The sequence below is a fragment of the Osmerus eperlanus genome, chromosome 12 (assembly GCF_963692335.1).
Source record: "Osmerus eperlanus chromosome 12, fOsmEpe2.1, whole genome shotgun sequence".
Classification (NCBI taxonomy): Eukaryota; Metazoa; Chordata; class Actinopteri; order Osmeriformes; family Osmeridae; genus Osmerus; species Osmerus eperlanus.
In genome coordinates, this window is record NC_085029.1 from 2,236,600 (window position 1) to 2,254,051 (window position 17,452).

Genomic DNA, 17,452 nt, shown 5'->3' on the forward strand with positions numbered 1-17,452 from the left:
GCCATCATCTCCTGAAGGAGCTGAACGTTTTGATACCTAAATTGTAGGAATCGGTGAAAGTATGCAGAACGAGTTAAAGGCCAAAAAACGGCGGAAGAACTGAGAAGTTGAAAAGCAATAGTGAGAATGCTTAACAGCATTCTCACAATAATAAAGAGAAACAGGAAAACAATAGTGAGAATGCTTAACAGCATTCTCACAATAAAGAGAAACAGGAAAACAATAGTGAGAATGCTTAACAGCATTCTCACAATTATTTTTTATTAGTTTTTGTATTGGGTAAAATTGGGTAAACAAAACGATGGATGTTATGAACCTTTGGGTCATGTGACCCGAAGGCAGCACAAGAGTTAAATGAGGAGGGTTTGTCAATCACACAGACATGCAGGACTGACAAAGAGGCTAGTAGAAAACATGGTGACCCAGCTACTCAGCATCACTGTCCAACAAATGAAGACCTTCTTGGTACGACAAGCATTCGGTTAGGAAACCAACAGACAACACAGACAGAAAAGCAGATGGTGTTTCAACATTCATTTTTATTAGCAGTCCAGGAGGCAAAGACAAAACCCCAAATAAAGAAAAAGATGAAAACGGAAAAAGTCAAGACAATGAGCCAATCACACACAAGCTGTAAGATGGACACACAATATGCAATAACACAGAAGATTCAAACATGGAAATTATAAATGAATGGAAGAAATTAAAAAGAATATATTGAAAGGAATATTATTCTGTGTGTATGTTGACTGATCCTTCTGTTCCTTAGGAGAAATTCACCAGGACCCTTGAAAACACACACACACACACAGTTCCTCAGATCTGCAGGCAAACACAAAGAGAAGTCTAAAAGTCAACACTTGGACTGTTTGTTTGTGAGTGCATGTACATATACACTAAGGATACTTCAGCCAAACCAGAGTTGTTCAGGAAGGACTTTAAAACGTTTATTTCTGTACAGGTTATGTGTTCTAGGGCCGACACAGTAAGCAACAAGGGGGCAACCCAGAGAAATGCTTCATTATCAGTACTGAGACTCCTCTTGGATCATCTCTCACCTGTTGCTCTTCTCTCCTGTCGCTCTCTGTGTGTTTGAAGCCTCAGTTGAAGAAGCTTCCATCACCACACAGAAACATGTGTGTGTGTGTTCCCACCAAAGTGCAGCTGACATTCACATAACCCTGAGGAAAGACCCTAACCCTGTGATGTCAGAGGTTAAAGTTCAGTCTGATTTCTGTATGCGTGGGTGTCTGTGTAAAAGGTTGCATAGACATCTGTTGGGAGTTTCTCTGATATTTCAGTTTCATCTACATGCCCCGTGTCAACAGCTCCTCAAACACACCCGTCTACCAGGTAAGCCTCAGACACACATCAAGACCAGCTAAGCTCATTTCGTTGAAGAATCTCAAAATATTCTTTAAGAAATGGGTCCAACCTAGGTCTGAGAATGAGGCCAGGCTGGCACAGACCATCACATATGAGGAAACAGAACAGAACACACACAGACACAATGTGAGAAGTGAAACAGGAACCAGACAGTAAGGCCATGACTCAGAAAGGGAGAAAGAGACAAATAGAAAAATAATTTTAGAGATGGGGGGGAAAAAAAAACAAAAAAACAGCATTTATTATTTCATTTCATATTTGTCTTGTTTTAATCTTCCTCGAGTCTACTGGGTTTGAATCATACAAAAAGAGTCTGAGTCTCTATCACTGGGTTGCTTACACACAACAGCCTTCAGTGCTAGTGTTACAGACAGCACACCTACTACAATCAACATCAGCCCTCTCCCTCACTCAGTCAGTCACTCAGTCAGTCACTCAGTCAGTCACTCAGTCACTCACTCAGTCACTCACTCACATACAAACACACACACACACATCACTTAGTCTAGGTCTTCCCAATAGCCATAAGGTGAGCCCAAGCTGTGCTTAGAGCTACACCTGGAGAAGAGTCCAGGCTTTTGAACCAATACCTCTCTGACACACACACACACACGGACCCTGCCAGTCAGTCGGCTGTGTTATGTCTCTGGCCCTTGGCTGAGGGAGAGGGGGGGGTTTAGTTTATTAGGTAAATAAAAGATAAAGCGCTTCGGGGAGGGGGGGTGAAAGGTGACGGGGGTTCAGGAGGAGGGTGAAGATCACGGGGGGGGGGGGGGGGGGGGTGGGGTTCAGGGGTGAAGTCCTAGCTGAGCAGCTGCCGGATCTCCTTGTGCATGTGACACAGGAAGTCCACATATGAGGCTCCGCCGCTCCCGCTCTTGTCCTCAACCAGGAAGTGTTTGAAGATCAGCTCTGCCTTGTCCTCCTGTTTCACCACCATCAACTGAAGACAGGAAGAGGATGTTCAACTCACGAGGAAAGGGGGCGGATAGGTGGAGAAGGGTTGATTCACAATTTCATTAAAGGAAAAATAAAATAGGGATGGGCAAGAGTATTCAAATATTCCAACAGGAATTACAATTGAAACCTAATAATACTATTCCAATGAGAATTAGTATTCATGCCTAATAGTATTCCAACAAGAACTTGTATTCAAACCTAATAATAGTACCATATTTTGGGGGTTTTACGCCACAGAATTGATTGAACTAATATGTTTTTGTGATGCAGCGTTTATACATTATACGTTTATACAATTTGTAGCCTAAGTTAGAACAACAGTGGATATTGCAAAACAGTTTATTCATTAGTACATCTCTTATTATCCTTATCATTAGTACATCTCTTATTATTCTTATCATTAGTACATCTCTGGTGTCTCCTAACAGTGTAAGTAAGTGTGCTGGCAACTATATGTTAACACCCAGCACAGCATACACCGGGCGCATATAGAGTTAGGTCGATGACTGGAAGTTTCTAAATGAGCGAATGGCACTCGGGCAGAGCGTGTGTCCCCCCCCCCCCCCCCCCCCCCCAACTGCACCTGTGTTACTTCAAGCCCAGAGGTCCATGTGTTGTAAGGATACATTCCCTCTGGTTGTATGATCTATGCCGCTGCCCTCCACCATCCCCATGTCCCCTGTATGTTACTGTCCATCAAGGAGGATCAGTACTTTGTATTCTATGTATGAGGCAGGGAGCGCTTCCCCAAGATACATCCACTCCACCTAAGTCAAACCTATTTCTATGTCTATGGTATAAATAAATGGTCAAATCAATATAATTGACTGAATTATGTCGGCTAGGACAGTGACAAGGATGCCGAAATTGAAATTCAGAGACAGTTTTGTACCTTTGTACTGTACCGAGGGTGGCATTTATTTAACTATCAGATTTTAATGCAGTGTTTAATCGTTCCAACGATAATTAGTATTCAAACATAATAATAATACTTCAACCAGTATTAGTATGAGGGAGGGAGTGAGGGAGGGAGGAGGAAATCTCACCTTCATATATCTGGATCTCTGAGCTCTAAAAGATTCAACAATCTCTCTAAGCCTCTGAGAGAAGGGGTTGTCCAGGATGGGCAGGCTTGTCTACAACACACACACATCAGGAAATTACAGTGGGTACATTTCCCAGCCGTGTGTGAGAAGGAGAATGTGTGCTGTATCTACATTACCATGTTGGGGTCTATCTGGCTGAAGGTGGGCGTGCCAAAGATGTTGAGCAGCAGTTCTTGCTGGGCATTGGCTCCCACCCACAGGAAGAGGTGGAGCCCTGTCTCCAGGAGGTAGACTCCACCCTTAGAGAGGCGCTCCTCCGAGTTCCTCACCGCCACAGGCAACGAATCCCCTTCCAGCTTCACCTGGACACACATGTTGTCATCACAGGGAACATGTCAGCACGCCAGACACTCGTCATCATGTGAACACAGGACTCAAACGATATTCAAAGCCCCCAAATATGTGTGTCAGTCAGCCCATTCCTGGAGGTGAGCGTGGGCGTCAGTGTGACAGGACGGCGGTGCGTCTCACCAGGGGCAGCAGGCGGGGGTAGAAGAACAGGTGGCTCTCGGCCACGTCCATGCAGCTGAGCAGCTGGCGCAGGTAGGCGCGGTCGTCCAGGGACACGTCCCCGCCCGGCAGCAGCATGTCGCTCTTCAGCACGCAGTTCAGATACACGGGCAGCAGCTTCATACACTCTGGAAGGATCAGCTGAGACGCACACACACACACACACACACACACACTAGTCACTAACTGATACACATCACCAACTCGCACAGTCTGTATGTCTGTATGTATGTATGTATGTATGTATTTCTGTGTGTATGTGTCTGTGTGCATGTGTGTGTGTGTGAGTGTATGTGTGCAGCTGAGATGTTGGAGGTGCTAACCTGTCCTGCAGAGGAGGGGCTGGCACAGTTCTTGCGGTAGCAGGCCAGGATCTGGGCACACTGGTTCACCAGGGTGTCTCTCACCGTCTTGGTGGGAGTGGTCAACACGCTGCGGTACGCTGGAAACACACACACACACACACACACACATTTGTTTCTCTATCCTATAGTGGAGCCCGACCATTCAAAACTGTGTCACCACTAACCCCTAACCCTTACCATTAACCCTTGTGTTATCTTCGGGTCATTCTGACCCATCAGTCATTGTGACCCACCGTCGTATTGCGACAAATTTACCGCATACAAAGACAAAGTGAAGCATTTTCTTTTAACAGCTAGGCTGTCTCAGACCCCCCACATTGCAAAGGTTAAAAGAAAATTATTTTAATTTGTTTTTGTATTGGGTAAAATTGGGTAAACACAACGATGGTTCGTTATGAACCTTTGGGTCATGTGACCCGAAGGCAGCACGAGGGTTAATGTAATTCCAGCCCTACCACTCATTTGAACCCTAACCCTGAAAAACTGTTCTGGTGCCCAGCAGAAGGGCCCCCCAAGGTCAAGCTTTTCATGTTTCACTATACTGGAGGACAATTGGTTCATTTTGGGCAGTGCCATTTGGGCAGTTAAACATGAGCGCGCACACACAGCAGTCCCCGGTTCTGTGGCTGCTAGGTGAGGCTGAGGTAAAGGCTGCTAGGTGAGGCTGAGGTAAAGGCTGCTAGGTGAGGCTGAGGGAAAGGGCCGGGCAGGCGTACCGTATTTGGAGAAGTAGTTGATGATGGTGTCCGTCTCACAGTTGCGGTACAGGTCAGCTAGCTGGGAGCAGCAGTTCACCGCCATGTTGTGGACGCGCAGGCGACGCTGACCGCTGCAGCTGGTGTACAGCACCGCACACTGCACACACACACACAGAGTCAGGGGATGACAAAAATCCTGTTTTCAGGTTGATAGAAATCTGGCAGACACGTGCACGGACCAGATCTGCACACAAACACACATACCTGCATGAGGGCGCCCGTCTCCTCGCTGAGCTTGTCGTCGTGGCGGAACTCCACGGTGACGGTCTTGTCACAGTCCAGGCCGGCCAGCTCCACGTCGGTGGTGTTGCTCATGTAGAACGAGCCGAAGAAGTCTGTCGCTCTGATGCCTGGGGGGGGGGGGGGGGGGGGGGGGTTTGAACGACTGAATGAGTGAGTGCGTGTGAGAGTGTGTTAGGGATGGGCATTTTACATAATTCACTATTCTAATTTCTGATATCCGGATAATCTATATATAATTTTTTTTTATAATGCTACGGTTCCGTTATGTAATTAGCCTGACACCCCGCAGTATCCTGTAAACACATGAACCACTAGACATTCTGGCAAGAATTGTGCCTTTTAAGGTATTAGAATAAATAAGAGTTAGGCCTAAATAAAAAGAGAAGGGCATTCTTATCGTATTTTAGAGTCTCTTCCCTGAAACTGATTTCATGTTCCAATCTAGGGGGGCTGGCGCTGTCTTCGTGTCTAGGGCTGCATCAAATACCCTTTCTTGTCTGCTAAACTGCTGCTCTAGTTCACATTTGACAGGTGGGGACCTCAACCTTACTGTTATTGTAACTGTTAGCTGCTCCTTGCATTCTCTAATTCCTGCTCTCCTCTCTCTGTCCCTCCTCCACACCTCCCTTGTGGTGTGGGGGGTTGAGCTGTCAGCATCTGCCTGGTTGCCGGTCCGCCAACGCTGGATCTAGTCGCCAGTGGACATCGGTTTCCTTAATGGACTGGGAATTCCTGGTCCCTTTCTGTCCATCCATCTACCTGGCTGTCCTGTGATGCTGCGCCGATCACATGACCCCAGCCCTGTGATGCTGCGCCGATCACATGACCCCAGCCCTGTGGCTAACACTGCTTAAACCGACATTTGCCAACTCTGACCCGAGCTAAAACGTTGGATTTCTGTGTTAGCTTCTGTTCTGCACTGGTGGGCTGGAGGACTTGTGGTCCACTAGCTTGACATTGCATATTTCACATTTAACGTTATTTTGTTCAGCTTGATATCAGTTTGATTGAAATACCTCCACACCTTGCTCCGCTCAGAAGCCATTCCTCCAGTTGAGACTTCTAGCAGAACGCAGCGTCAAATATATTTTTGCTTATTTTTTTCCTATTTTAAAAGTCCCAACTAGGCTATCATTAGGGTTGCAACAACGAATCGATTAAAATCGATTATTAAAAGCGTTGGCAACGAATTTCATTATCGATTAGTTGTGTCGCGCGATTATTACGCGACTCAATATGTCGCGGAGGTAGAGGAAAGGCCATCGGAGAGACGTTGTTGAGTAACGTTGTTCTGAAACACATGGCGGAGGCAGAGAAATCAGTACGACCCAAGTCATCCAAGGTGTGGGAGTATTTCACACTAAATACATCGAAAAAGTGTGTTAATTGACCGAGGTGAAGTTAGTTTCATATTCGACATCCGTCTCACATTCGGAAGACGCTACTTTGCAGCATCACGTTAGGGACCAGGTGAAAACAACCCATACCATTTTGAAAAATGTACTTTTATAATATTTTTAGGAATATAAAACCTCAAACAGACACCAGAGTATCTTAACAATGTCTGGTATACTTCCACAGCCTTTACTTTTTCAAGTTTCAAATAAAATGATAGAAAATCACAAATCTTTGAAAATAGCTTAATCCTCGCAAATCTGAACTTTTTTCAAAATTGTGTCAAAAAATCTTAAATATACACCAGATTATTCTAATAAAGTCTGGCCAACTTCCACAACCTTTCAATTTTCAATAAAGTTTTAACCAAACTCAAATAAATTGCTCATCTTGGAAAATAGCATTAAATCCATGCTAATATTAATAACCTTTTCCAAATTGTGTGCCTGTTTGTGCACATTCTTAAGATTTTTTGCACTGTGAATTTGCACTGTCAGTTCTGTTTTTGAATAAAGGGTTGGAAATTAATGCTTTTTTTTTTCTTTTCTTTTTTTATCCGATTCATCAATTAATCGAAAAAAGAATCGACAGATTAATTGATTATTAAAATAATCGTTAGTTGCAGCCCTAGCTATCATAATTCATTAGACATGGTAAGCTTATTTATAGCCTATTAATTTACATCCAACTACTCTCATAAATATATAAAAAGTATTTGAATACTAACTTTACGATATTCGATAAACCATGCCCATCCCTAGTGTGTTTGAGTGTGTGAGTGAGTGTAGTGTGTGTTTGTGTGTTTGGGTGAGTGTCGTGTGTGTGCGTGAATCCTCACCTGTGCTGGTGCGAACCCTCATTACAGCATCAAAACCCATAGGCTTCTGTACATCTCTCCTCAGGTCGTTCAGGAACCGCTCACTGTCTGCCTGTGCCTGGGGCCCACACACACACACACACACACACACACACACACACACACACACACACACACACACAGACATTGAGCAGGACTATCACCGGAAACATCAGGTGTGTACGCGTGTGTGCGCATGAGTGTGTGTGTGCTCACCTGGAAATAGGTGTATTTGTAAATGGAGCCCCCTGTAGAGACGGGGACCACCCCCAGCGTGGCCACGTCCACATACTGGTTGGGGAAGAGGAAGAGGTCCACACAGCAGCCCTGGGCCACACACTCCTTAGCCAGGCTTCCGTAGAAACCCACCTGGGGCTGGAACAGAGACTGGGGGACAGACACACAGGCTGAATCACACTGGTGGTCCAGGGGGAAGAGTGACCCTGGGGAAGCATGTGTGTGTGCACGTGCATGTGTGTGTGTGTGCGCGTGTACCTTCTCCTTGTCGGTGCCCACCAGCTTCTTGTCCTCCCGATTCTTCAGCTTCCCAGGCGCCTCGGCGATGGGCAGGGAGGTGTGGAACACAAACAGCTTCCCAGCACAGTCTGCAGCCTGGAACCCAGCAAACAGAGACAGTCAGGGGAGAGACAGAGAGGGGGGAGAGGAGGGAGAGGATTGGAGAGAAGGGAGAGGAGAGGAGGGGAGAGAAGGGAGAGGAGAGAGAGGAGGGAGAGGAGGGAGAGGATTGGAGAGAAGGGAGAGGAGAGGAGGGAGAGGATTGGAGAGAAGGAAGAGGAGGGAGAGGAGGGAGAGGAGGGAGAGGAGGGAGAGGATTGGAGAGAAGGGAGAGGAGAGAGAGGAGAGAGAGGAGAGAGAGGAGGGAGAGGAGGGAGAGGAGGGAGAGGAGATAAGGGAGAGGAGAGAGAGAAGGGAGAGGAGAGAGAGGAGGGAGAGGAGAGAGAGGAGAGAGAGGAGGGAGAGGAGGGAGAGGAGGGAGAGGAGGGACTACCTTCAGGGCCTCCAGCCCAGCCTGGATGACAGGTCCAAACACCGTCTCTGTCTCCCTTGTGTCTGCAAACATCTCTGGGATCTGCTCCAGCAAACTGCAACACACAGCACAGTCACAACCAGGCTCACTAGCTCACACACACGTCTGAGAAGCAGAGAGCCAGGTCAGCATGCCTCCCCAAACACACACACACCTCTCGATGACCACCCTGCTCTCGCTGACGTTGACCAGGAAGCCGTCCAGCAGAGGCAGGAACATGTCGGCCACATCTGACACCACCAGCATCTGGGGCTGAGCCAGGCTGGACTTGACGTTGTAGAAGTGCAGCACCTTGTTGTAGGTGATGAAGCCCACACGCACCTCCGAGTCTGCATCAGGGTTCTCCCTGAGGGGGGGACCGGAGGGGGGAAAGATGGAGGAGGAGAAAGAGAGAGAGAAAGATGGACAGGTGGAAAACAGAGCAGAGTGTGGGTTTACTTTAGTATATGATATGCTCAATCATGCCCTTATACAAGTATGTGAAGGTGAGGCTGTATTTGTAAGTAGTGTGAGTGAGGGTGTGTGTGAGTGTATGAATGTATGTGTAGGTGTGTGAGTGTGTGTGTGTACCTGGGAAGGTAGTCCAGCAGGGTCTTGAGCTCCTGACAGACGATGTTGACCATGCCGCTCTTGACAGCATTGTAGGACACGTCTATCAGGAAGATGTAGGCTGGAGGCTGAGGGAGCTTGTTGTTCTGAGGAGCAATACACACACACTGCTGTTAACCAGGAGTTACCACACACACACACACACACACACGGAAATTTCATTCAGACGGCAAACGGATGAGGGAAATACAACTTGCACTACATATGATATCCCATCTAGGGGAGCAGCACCCGTCACTATTCGCAAAATTCAGGATAATGGTGTCTTGAAATGAACATTTGCAACAAGTTAAGAGAGTGTGTAGCACTTGTGAAATAAACTTTGAACAGTACTATTGGCATGCTACCGACTGAGGCAGATAACACAGCTAATTAACTAGCTAGCTTCAGCTAGTTTCACGTTACGTTACACCAGAGACAGAAAAATGTGTTATGTTATTTCAGAGGAAAAGCAGATTAGCTAACCCTAACCCTACAGGTCTCTGAAATCTCACACATTTGCCATGAGACTCACACATTTCAACCATTTCTCAAGCTGAGAAGAGCAGATTTCTGCAGAGTTGACATCTGTCTCTTATACAGAGTTAGAAACAAGACAATAAGAAACACGGTATGGTAATCTCGCGCCAAACTTTTGATAAAACTTGAGAGCCCTGCTACTATATTTCAGCGATTTAGTACAAGAATTAGGGCGTACATTTAGCTGGTGTCATGTATATACTTTTATTTAAGTATTCCACCGTCTGTGTGTGTAGAAGTTCAATTAAAACAATAATTGGGTGTGCTCATGCCTTCAGCGAGAGCACAACCTTTGTTCTCTCACATATATATTTATTTATTGGGTGTGCTTTGCCTTCGGCAAGGGCACAACCTTTGTTCTCTCACATATATATTATTATTTCTTTTTGCCCCCCTAAAACTCAGTCAATATTTGGCCTACATAGACAACATAGGTGTCAAAAGTTTCGTCTTGGTAGCGATTGAGTTGCTTCTATTGGAATTTACGTTCCGTTGCATGGTTTAGGCTCAAGTTAAGTTTTTGTGGCGAAAAGTGAAGCTAACGGTGGCTAATTTGCTAGCCACAGTCACTGACGTTACTAACGTCGCTACGTCACTAACGTCACGAAAACACGCGTGACTACCCTTAGCAGAACATTCGTTTCGCATCTGTTAACTTGGGGGATAGCTAGGCTAACTATAGCTTTACTGCAAGGCAGCTGCAGAAACGCCACAAGCAAAGAGGCCAGGGTGATAACTATTTACTCATTTTACTTTGTGATATGACACACAATTGTGATGTGTAATGTACAATATAAGCTGATATTATTAAGGAAGTACATCTACTTTCGGAAACAGTAGTCTACTATTTCACTGAAGTATTAGCATCATGACATTAGCCTGAGTTGCCCGGGCAACACATACTACAGTGGTCTATGATGTATCTGTTTTCAATCGTTAAAATAAACATTCCTCACATATACATTTTCGTTGTAGGATTTATTCTGACATTAGTAAACGATTTGTTGGTGAAATTACCATTACCTGTGGTTTCAAACCAGTGTAGCTCACTGCAACGCTGTAGCTTACGCGAGACACACTACAAAAACATCTACAGTACACAGCTGTTTAGGAAGTCAAACGGCAACAGAACATGTTCGGCACTCCCCTTACTTAAATCAAAAGTCTATCTAACTACTAATCTGAACTTCATTGCCACAGCCTAAACGTTGTCAATCTGTTCATGAAAATAATTAATTTCAGCCTAAACCGTACAACGGAACGTTAAATCCAATTCAACCAACGCAATCGCTACTAAGACGAACACAGCAGTAGTCTACTGTACTGTACTGTAGTAGTACAATTTACCGGGGCAGCTTCTCCACACAGGGCTATATCTATCACCTATATATACAGTTAGGTCCATAAGTATTTGGACATTGACACAATTTTCATCATGTTGGCTCTGTATACCACCACAATGGATATGAAATGAAACAATCAAGATGTGCTTTAAGTGCAGACTTTCAGCTTTAATTTCAGGGTATTTACATCCAAATCAGGTGAACGGTGTAGGAATTACAACACATTTTATATGTGGCCCCCCCCTTTTTAAGGGACCAAAAGTAATTGGACAAACTAACATAATCATAAATCTAATTGTCACTTTTAATACTTGGTTGCAAATCCTTTGCAGTCAATGACAGCCTGAAGTCTGGAACCCATAGACATCACCAGACGCTGGGTTTCGTCCCTGGTGATGCTCTGCCAGGCCTCTACTGCAACTGTCTTCAGTTCCTGCTTGTTCTTGGGGCATTTTCCCTTCAGTTTTGTCTTTAGCAAGTGAAATGCATGCTCAATTGGATTTAGGTCAGGTGATTGACTTGGCCATTGCAGAACGTTCCACTTCTTTGCCTTAAAAAACTCTTTGGTTGCTTTCGCAGTATGCTTCGGGTCATTGTCCATCTGCACTGTGAAGCGCCGTCCTATGAGTTCTGAAGCATTTGGCTGAATCTGAGCAGATAATATTGCCAGAAACACTTCAGAATTCATCCTACTGCTTTTGTCAGCAGTCACATCATCGATAAATACAAGGGAACCAGTTCCATTGGCAGCCATACATGCCCACGCCATAACACTACCTCCACCATGCTTCACTGATGAGGTGGTATGCTTTGGATCATGAGCAGTTCCTTCCCTTCTCCATACTCTTCTCTTCCCATCATTCTGGTACAAGTTGATCTTGGTCTCATCTGTCCATAGGATGTTGTTTCAGAACTGTACAGGCTCTTTTAGCTGTTTTTTGGCAAACTCTAATCTGGTCTTCCTGTTTTTTAGACTCACCAATGGTTTACATCTTGTGGTGAACCCTCTGTATTTACTCTGGTGAAGTCTTCTCTTAATTTTTGACTTTGACACAGATACGCCTACCTCCTGGAGAGTGTTCTTGATCTGGCCAACTGTTGTGAAGGGGTTTTTCTTCACCAGGGAAATAATTCTTCTGTCATCCACCACAGTTGTTTTCCGTGGTCTTCCGGGTCTTTTGGTGTTGCTGAGCTCACCAGTGCGTTCTTTATTTTTAAGAATGTACCAAACAGTTGATTGAGCCACACCTAATGTTTTTGCTATCTCTCTGATAGGTTTGTTTTGATTTTTCAGCCTAACGATGGCTTGCTTCACTGATGGTGACAGCTCTTTGGACTTCATATTGAGAGTTGACAGCAACAGATTCCAAACACAAATACCATACTTGAAATGAACTCTAGACCTTTTATCTGCTCCTTGTCAATGAAATAACGAACTCCCATGAGGGAATAACATACACCTGGCCATGGAACAGCTGAGCAGCCAATTGTCCAATTACTTTTGGTCCCTTAAAAAGGGGGGGGCCACATATAAAATGTATTGTAATTCCTACACCGTTCACCTGATTTGGATGTAAAAACCCTGAAATTAAAGCTGAAAGTCTGCACTTAAAACACATCTTGATTGTTTCATTTCAAATCCTTTGTGGTGGTATACAGAGCCAAAATGATGAAAATTGTGTCAATGTCCAAATACTTATGGACCTAACTGTATATTTTGCGTTGTTACTGACAATGATCGCTACCAGTGAGCTTTTTATGAATGAGCGATTTTCCACTAAATAAATGTCAAGCTTATTTACGTTTTGGGGGGCATATTTTCAGTTAGCAGATGGTACTGTTTGAATCGCGATTCCATCTTCTACTGCCGGGTAACGTCGTAGAATAATCTTCAAAGGTGGTTCTTTATTAATGAATGAATGCAATGAGTACGCTAAATGCCTGAAAATATCATGAGAAGGGAAAAACTTAAAAGGACGTTTAAGTCATAGAGATTAGGTCAATTTGTACACCGGTCTGCCAAATGTATTCGTTTTGATTCAACGATGAGGCTGCCTCTTGCAGGGGAAATGAGAAGACATCTATTTCATTCTACACTTCACTCGTATTTTCAGTTGTAAATGAGCAGCAAAAAAAAAGCTTTTAAATCTATGTAATCTTTATAAATAATAAGTATGCATTTTTATATAAAATATACAGAAATATCAGTTGTAAAAATGTCATTCAAAAACGGACCCCTGTGCAACCGACGAAAGCAAGCACACCCTACAATTTCCCCAGAAATTGTACCCTCTCTAGTTACGTATTGTTCTTTTTAGTAACAAAAAACAACTAAGAATTGCACTATTTAACTTGACATGTTTACTGCTGTTGAAATTTTATATGTTGCTTAAAAATAAAATATATTCTGTTCAACTCAAATATTTTAGAGCTGTAATCGCGATACTGTGTAATTTTTTCTCAATGTTATCATAGTGGCAAAATCTGATACCGGCCCATGCCTACTGCTCACCACGAGTTACCACGCACACTGCTGTTAACCAGGAGTTACCACACACACACTGCTGTTAACCAGGAGTAACAACACACACACACTGATGTTAACCAGGAGTTACCACACACACACTGCTGTTAACCAGGAGTAACAACACACACTGCTGTTAACCAGGAGTTACCACACACACACTGCTGTTAACCAGGAGTAACAACACACACTGCTGTTAACCAGGAGTTACCACACACACACTGCTGTTAACCAGGAGTTACCACACACACACTGCTGTTAACCAGGAGTTACAACACACACACCCACACTGCCGTTAACCAGGAGTTACCACACACACTGCTGTTAACCAGGAGTTACCACACACACACACTGCTGTTGACCAGGAGTTACCACACACACACACTGCTGTTAACCAGGAGTAACAACACACACACACTGCTGTTAACCAGGAGTTACCACACACACACTGCTGTTAACCAGGAGTTACCACACACACACCCACACTGCTGTTAACCAGGAGTTACCACACACACACACACACACTGCTGTTAACCAGGAGGTACCACACACACACACACTGCTGTTAACCACGAGTTACCACACACACACACACTGCTGTTAACCACGAGTTACCACACACACACACTGCTGTTAACCAGGAGTTACAACACACACACCCACACTGCTGTTAACCAGGAGGTACCACACACACACTTCTGTTAACCACGAGTTACCACACACACACACTGCTGTTAACCAGGAGTTACAACACACACACACACACACACTGCTGTTAACCACGAGTTACAACACACACACACACACACACACTGCTGTTAACCAGGAGTTACCACACAAACACACTGCTGTTAACCAGGAGGTACCACACACACACTGCTGTTAACCACGAGTTACCACACACACACACTGCTGTTAACCAGGAGTTACAACACACACACCCACACTGCTGTTAACCAGGAGGTACCACACACACACTGCTGTTAACCACGAGTTACAACACACACACACACACACACTGCTGTTAACCAGGAGGTACCACACACACACTGCTGTTAACCACGAGTTACCACACACACACACTGCTGTTAACCAGGAGTTACAACACACACACCCACACTGCTGTTAACCAGGAGGTACCACACACACACTGCTGTTAACCAGGAGTTACAACACACACACCCACACTGCTGTTAACCAGGAGGTACCACACACACACTGCTGTTAACCACGAGTTACAACACACACACACACACACACACACACACACACACACACACACACTGCTGTTAACCAGGAGTAACAACACACACACTGCTGTTAACCAGGAGTTACAACACACACACACACACACTGCTGTTAACCAGGAGGTACCACACACACACTGCTGTTAACCACGAGTTACAACACACACACACACACACACTGCTGTTAACCAGGAGGTACCACACACACACTGCTGTTAACCACGAGTTACCACACACACACTGCTGTTAACCAGGAGGTACCACACACACACTGCTGTTAACCACGAGTTACAACACACACACACACACACACACACTGCTGTTAACCAGGAGGTACCACACACACACTGCTGTTAACCACGAGTTACCACACACACACTGCTGTTAACCAGGAGTAACAACACACACACACTGCTGTTAACCAGGAGTTACCACACACACACCCACACTGCTGTTAACCAGGAGTTACCACACACACACACACACACTGCTGTTAACCAGGAGTTACCACACACACACACACTGCTGTTAACCAGGAGTTACCACACACACACTGCTGTTAACCAGGAGTACCAACACACACACACTGCTGTTAACCAGGAGTTATCACACACACACACACACACACACACACACACACACACACACACACTGCTGTTAACCAGGAGTTACAACACACACACACTGCTGTTAACCAGGAGTTATCACACACACACACACACACACTGCTGTTAACCAGGAGTACCAACACACACACACTGCTGTTAACCAGGAGTTATCACACACACACACAGACTGCTGTTAACCAGGAGTAACAACACACACACACTGCTGTTAACCAGGAGTTACCACACACACACACTGCTGTTAACCAGGAGTTACCACACACACACACTGCTGTTAACCAGGAGTTACCACACACACACACTGCTGTTAACCAGGAGTTATCACACACACACACACTGCTGTTAACCAGGAGTTACCACACACACACACTGCTGTTAACCAGGAGTTATCACACACACACACTGCTGTTAACCAGGAGTTACAACACACACACACTGCTGTTAACCAGGAGTTACCACACACACACTGCTGTTAACCAGGAGTTACCACACACACACACTGCTGTTAACCAGGAGTTACCACACACACACTGCTGTTAACCAGGAGTTACAACACACACACACTGCTGTTAACCAGGAGTTACCACACACACACACTGCTGTTAACCAGGAGTTATCACACACACACACTGCTGTTAACCAGGAGTTACCACACACACACTGCTGTTAACCAGGAGTTATCACACACACACACACACTGGTGTTAACCAGGAGGGAACCCTGAGTGTTAAAGGGGAGTGGTGTGTGGGTGGAGGAGACACATACCTTACAGTAGTCCACAGTGGCCAGGAACTCGTAACTGCCCGCGGACAGCTCTGGGCGGTCATAGCAGTCCACCCTCTTCCCTGTATGGTCCAGATGCTGAAAGTAATGAGGAGGCACTGGAGGGGAGGGTCACATGATTAATGATCTGTTCTTGCAGTTCATATTAAAACAGGATTGTACACATACTGTGTTTTGTCTCCAGTGTTTCCTCTACGTTGATTTTGTAATAAATTTCTGCCGCCACGGTATCAGAAATAGGGCTGTACAAAATGTTAGGCCGTCTGTCAGCAGTGATTGGACAGACCTGCCCCCACTGCTAAAAGAAATCCTAGAGGAAACACTGGTCTCTAAAGCGAGAACTGGGAGAAGTTCGTCAAACTTGTAAGCTTTCTCTCATTTCAACTGCTTCATATTATTGCTGTGTAAGCGCAATATCGCTGGTAACAGCTGAGATGGTAACACACACACACCATCTGTGACACAGCTGCAGAAGCCACACTGGAAGCGGCGTCCTCCCTCGATGAACTGCATGTAGGGACACATGTAGGCCTTGCAGCGGTTACAGCGGATAGGACCTCCCTCCCCGTGGTCCACGATGTACGGAGGGGTCTGGAGACAGAGAGGGAGAGAGAGAGCGAGACAGAGAGACAGAGAGAAAAGGAGAGAGGAGAAAGATGAGTGAGGGAAAAGGCATGATTCACACTAAAGTTCTTAAAACAGTAGAGATACAGGAGAAGAGCTTGTGAAAGCAGGACTCGTGGTGAATCCGTGACACCGGAGGTGAGGGGTGAGGGGGCGGGGCCTCACCTCGTCGGGGGGCAGGGTGGCCAGGGGCTTGATGACGGCCGCCATGGGCACCTGGGACTGCCTGGCCATATCTGCTGTGCAGGGCATGTTGTAGGCCGTGCAGCGGACGAACCGAGGGCTGGCGTTACCTGCGCGCACACACATACACAGAGTTTGTAGGTATAATGTGTTAACGTACGGAATTTAGACAAATATTCAGCTGTTTATGCTGCCAATTCACTTGTGTGCTAAGCTATCTAGCTAGCTAGCTAGCGAAGGAACCTGTCGAATTTCACTTTCAAAATAAGAGTGCCGATTGAAATATGCCAGAACACAGAGATTCAGCTGAAAAACCCCTGTTCAGATTCAAGTTGAATAGGTTGTCGTTTAAAATGTTACCAGGGAG

General features: G+C 45.5%; 1 protein-coding gene across 1 annotated transcript in view; it reads right to left on the reverse strand.

The window, feature by feature from the left end:
• Positions 1–523: 523 nt before the first annotated feature.
• sec24c (SEC24 homolog C, COPII coat complex component) overlaps positions 524–17,452 on the reverse strand; it is a 29,755-nt gene continuing 12,826 nt past the window's right edge. The window contains exons 9-24 of the mRNA XM_062474469.1: positions 17,068–17,195; positions 16,731–16,869; positions 16,261–16,376; positions 9,198–9,322; positions 8,782–8,973; positions 8,589–8,682; positions 8,075–8,191; positions 7,796–7,966; positions 7,562–7,658; positions 5,290–5,435; positions 5,044–5,182; positions 4,286–4,404; positions 3,924–4,103; positions 3,569–3,754; positions 3,393–3,482; positions 524–2,329 (exon numbers count right to left, since the gene is read on the reverse strand). Coding sequence (XP_062330453.1) covers positions 2,189–2,329; positions 3,393–3,482; positions 3,569–3,754; positions 3,924–4,103; positions 4,286–4,404; positions 5,044–5,182; positions 5,290–5,435; positions 7,562–7,658; positions 7,796–7,966; positions 8,075–8,191; positions 8,589–8,682; positions 8,782–8,973; positions 9,198–9,322; positions 16,261–16,376; positions 16,731–16,869; positions 17,068–17,195 — 2,180 coding nt within the window. The 3' untranslated portion in view covers positions 524–2,188. The remainder of the gene's footprint in view (positions 2,330–3,392; positions 3,483–3,568; positions 3,755–3,923; positions 4,104–4,285; positions 4,405–5,043; positions 5,183–5,289; positions 5,436–7,561; positions 7,659–7,795; positions 7,967–8,074; positions 8,192–8,588; positions 8,683–8,781; positions 8,974–9,197; positions 9,323–16,260; positions 16,377–16,730; positions 16,870–17,067; positions 17,196–17,452) is intronic.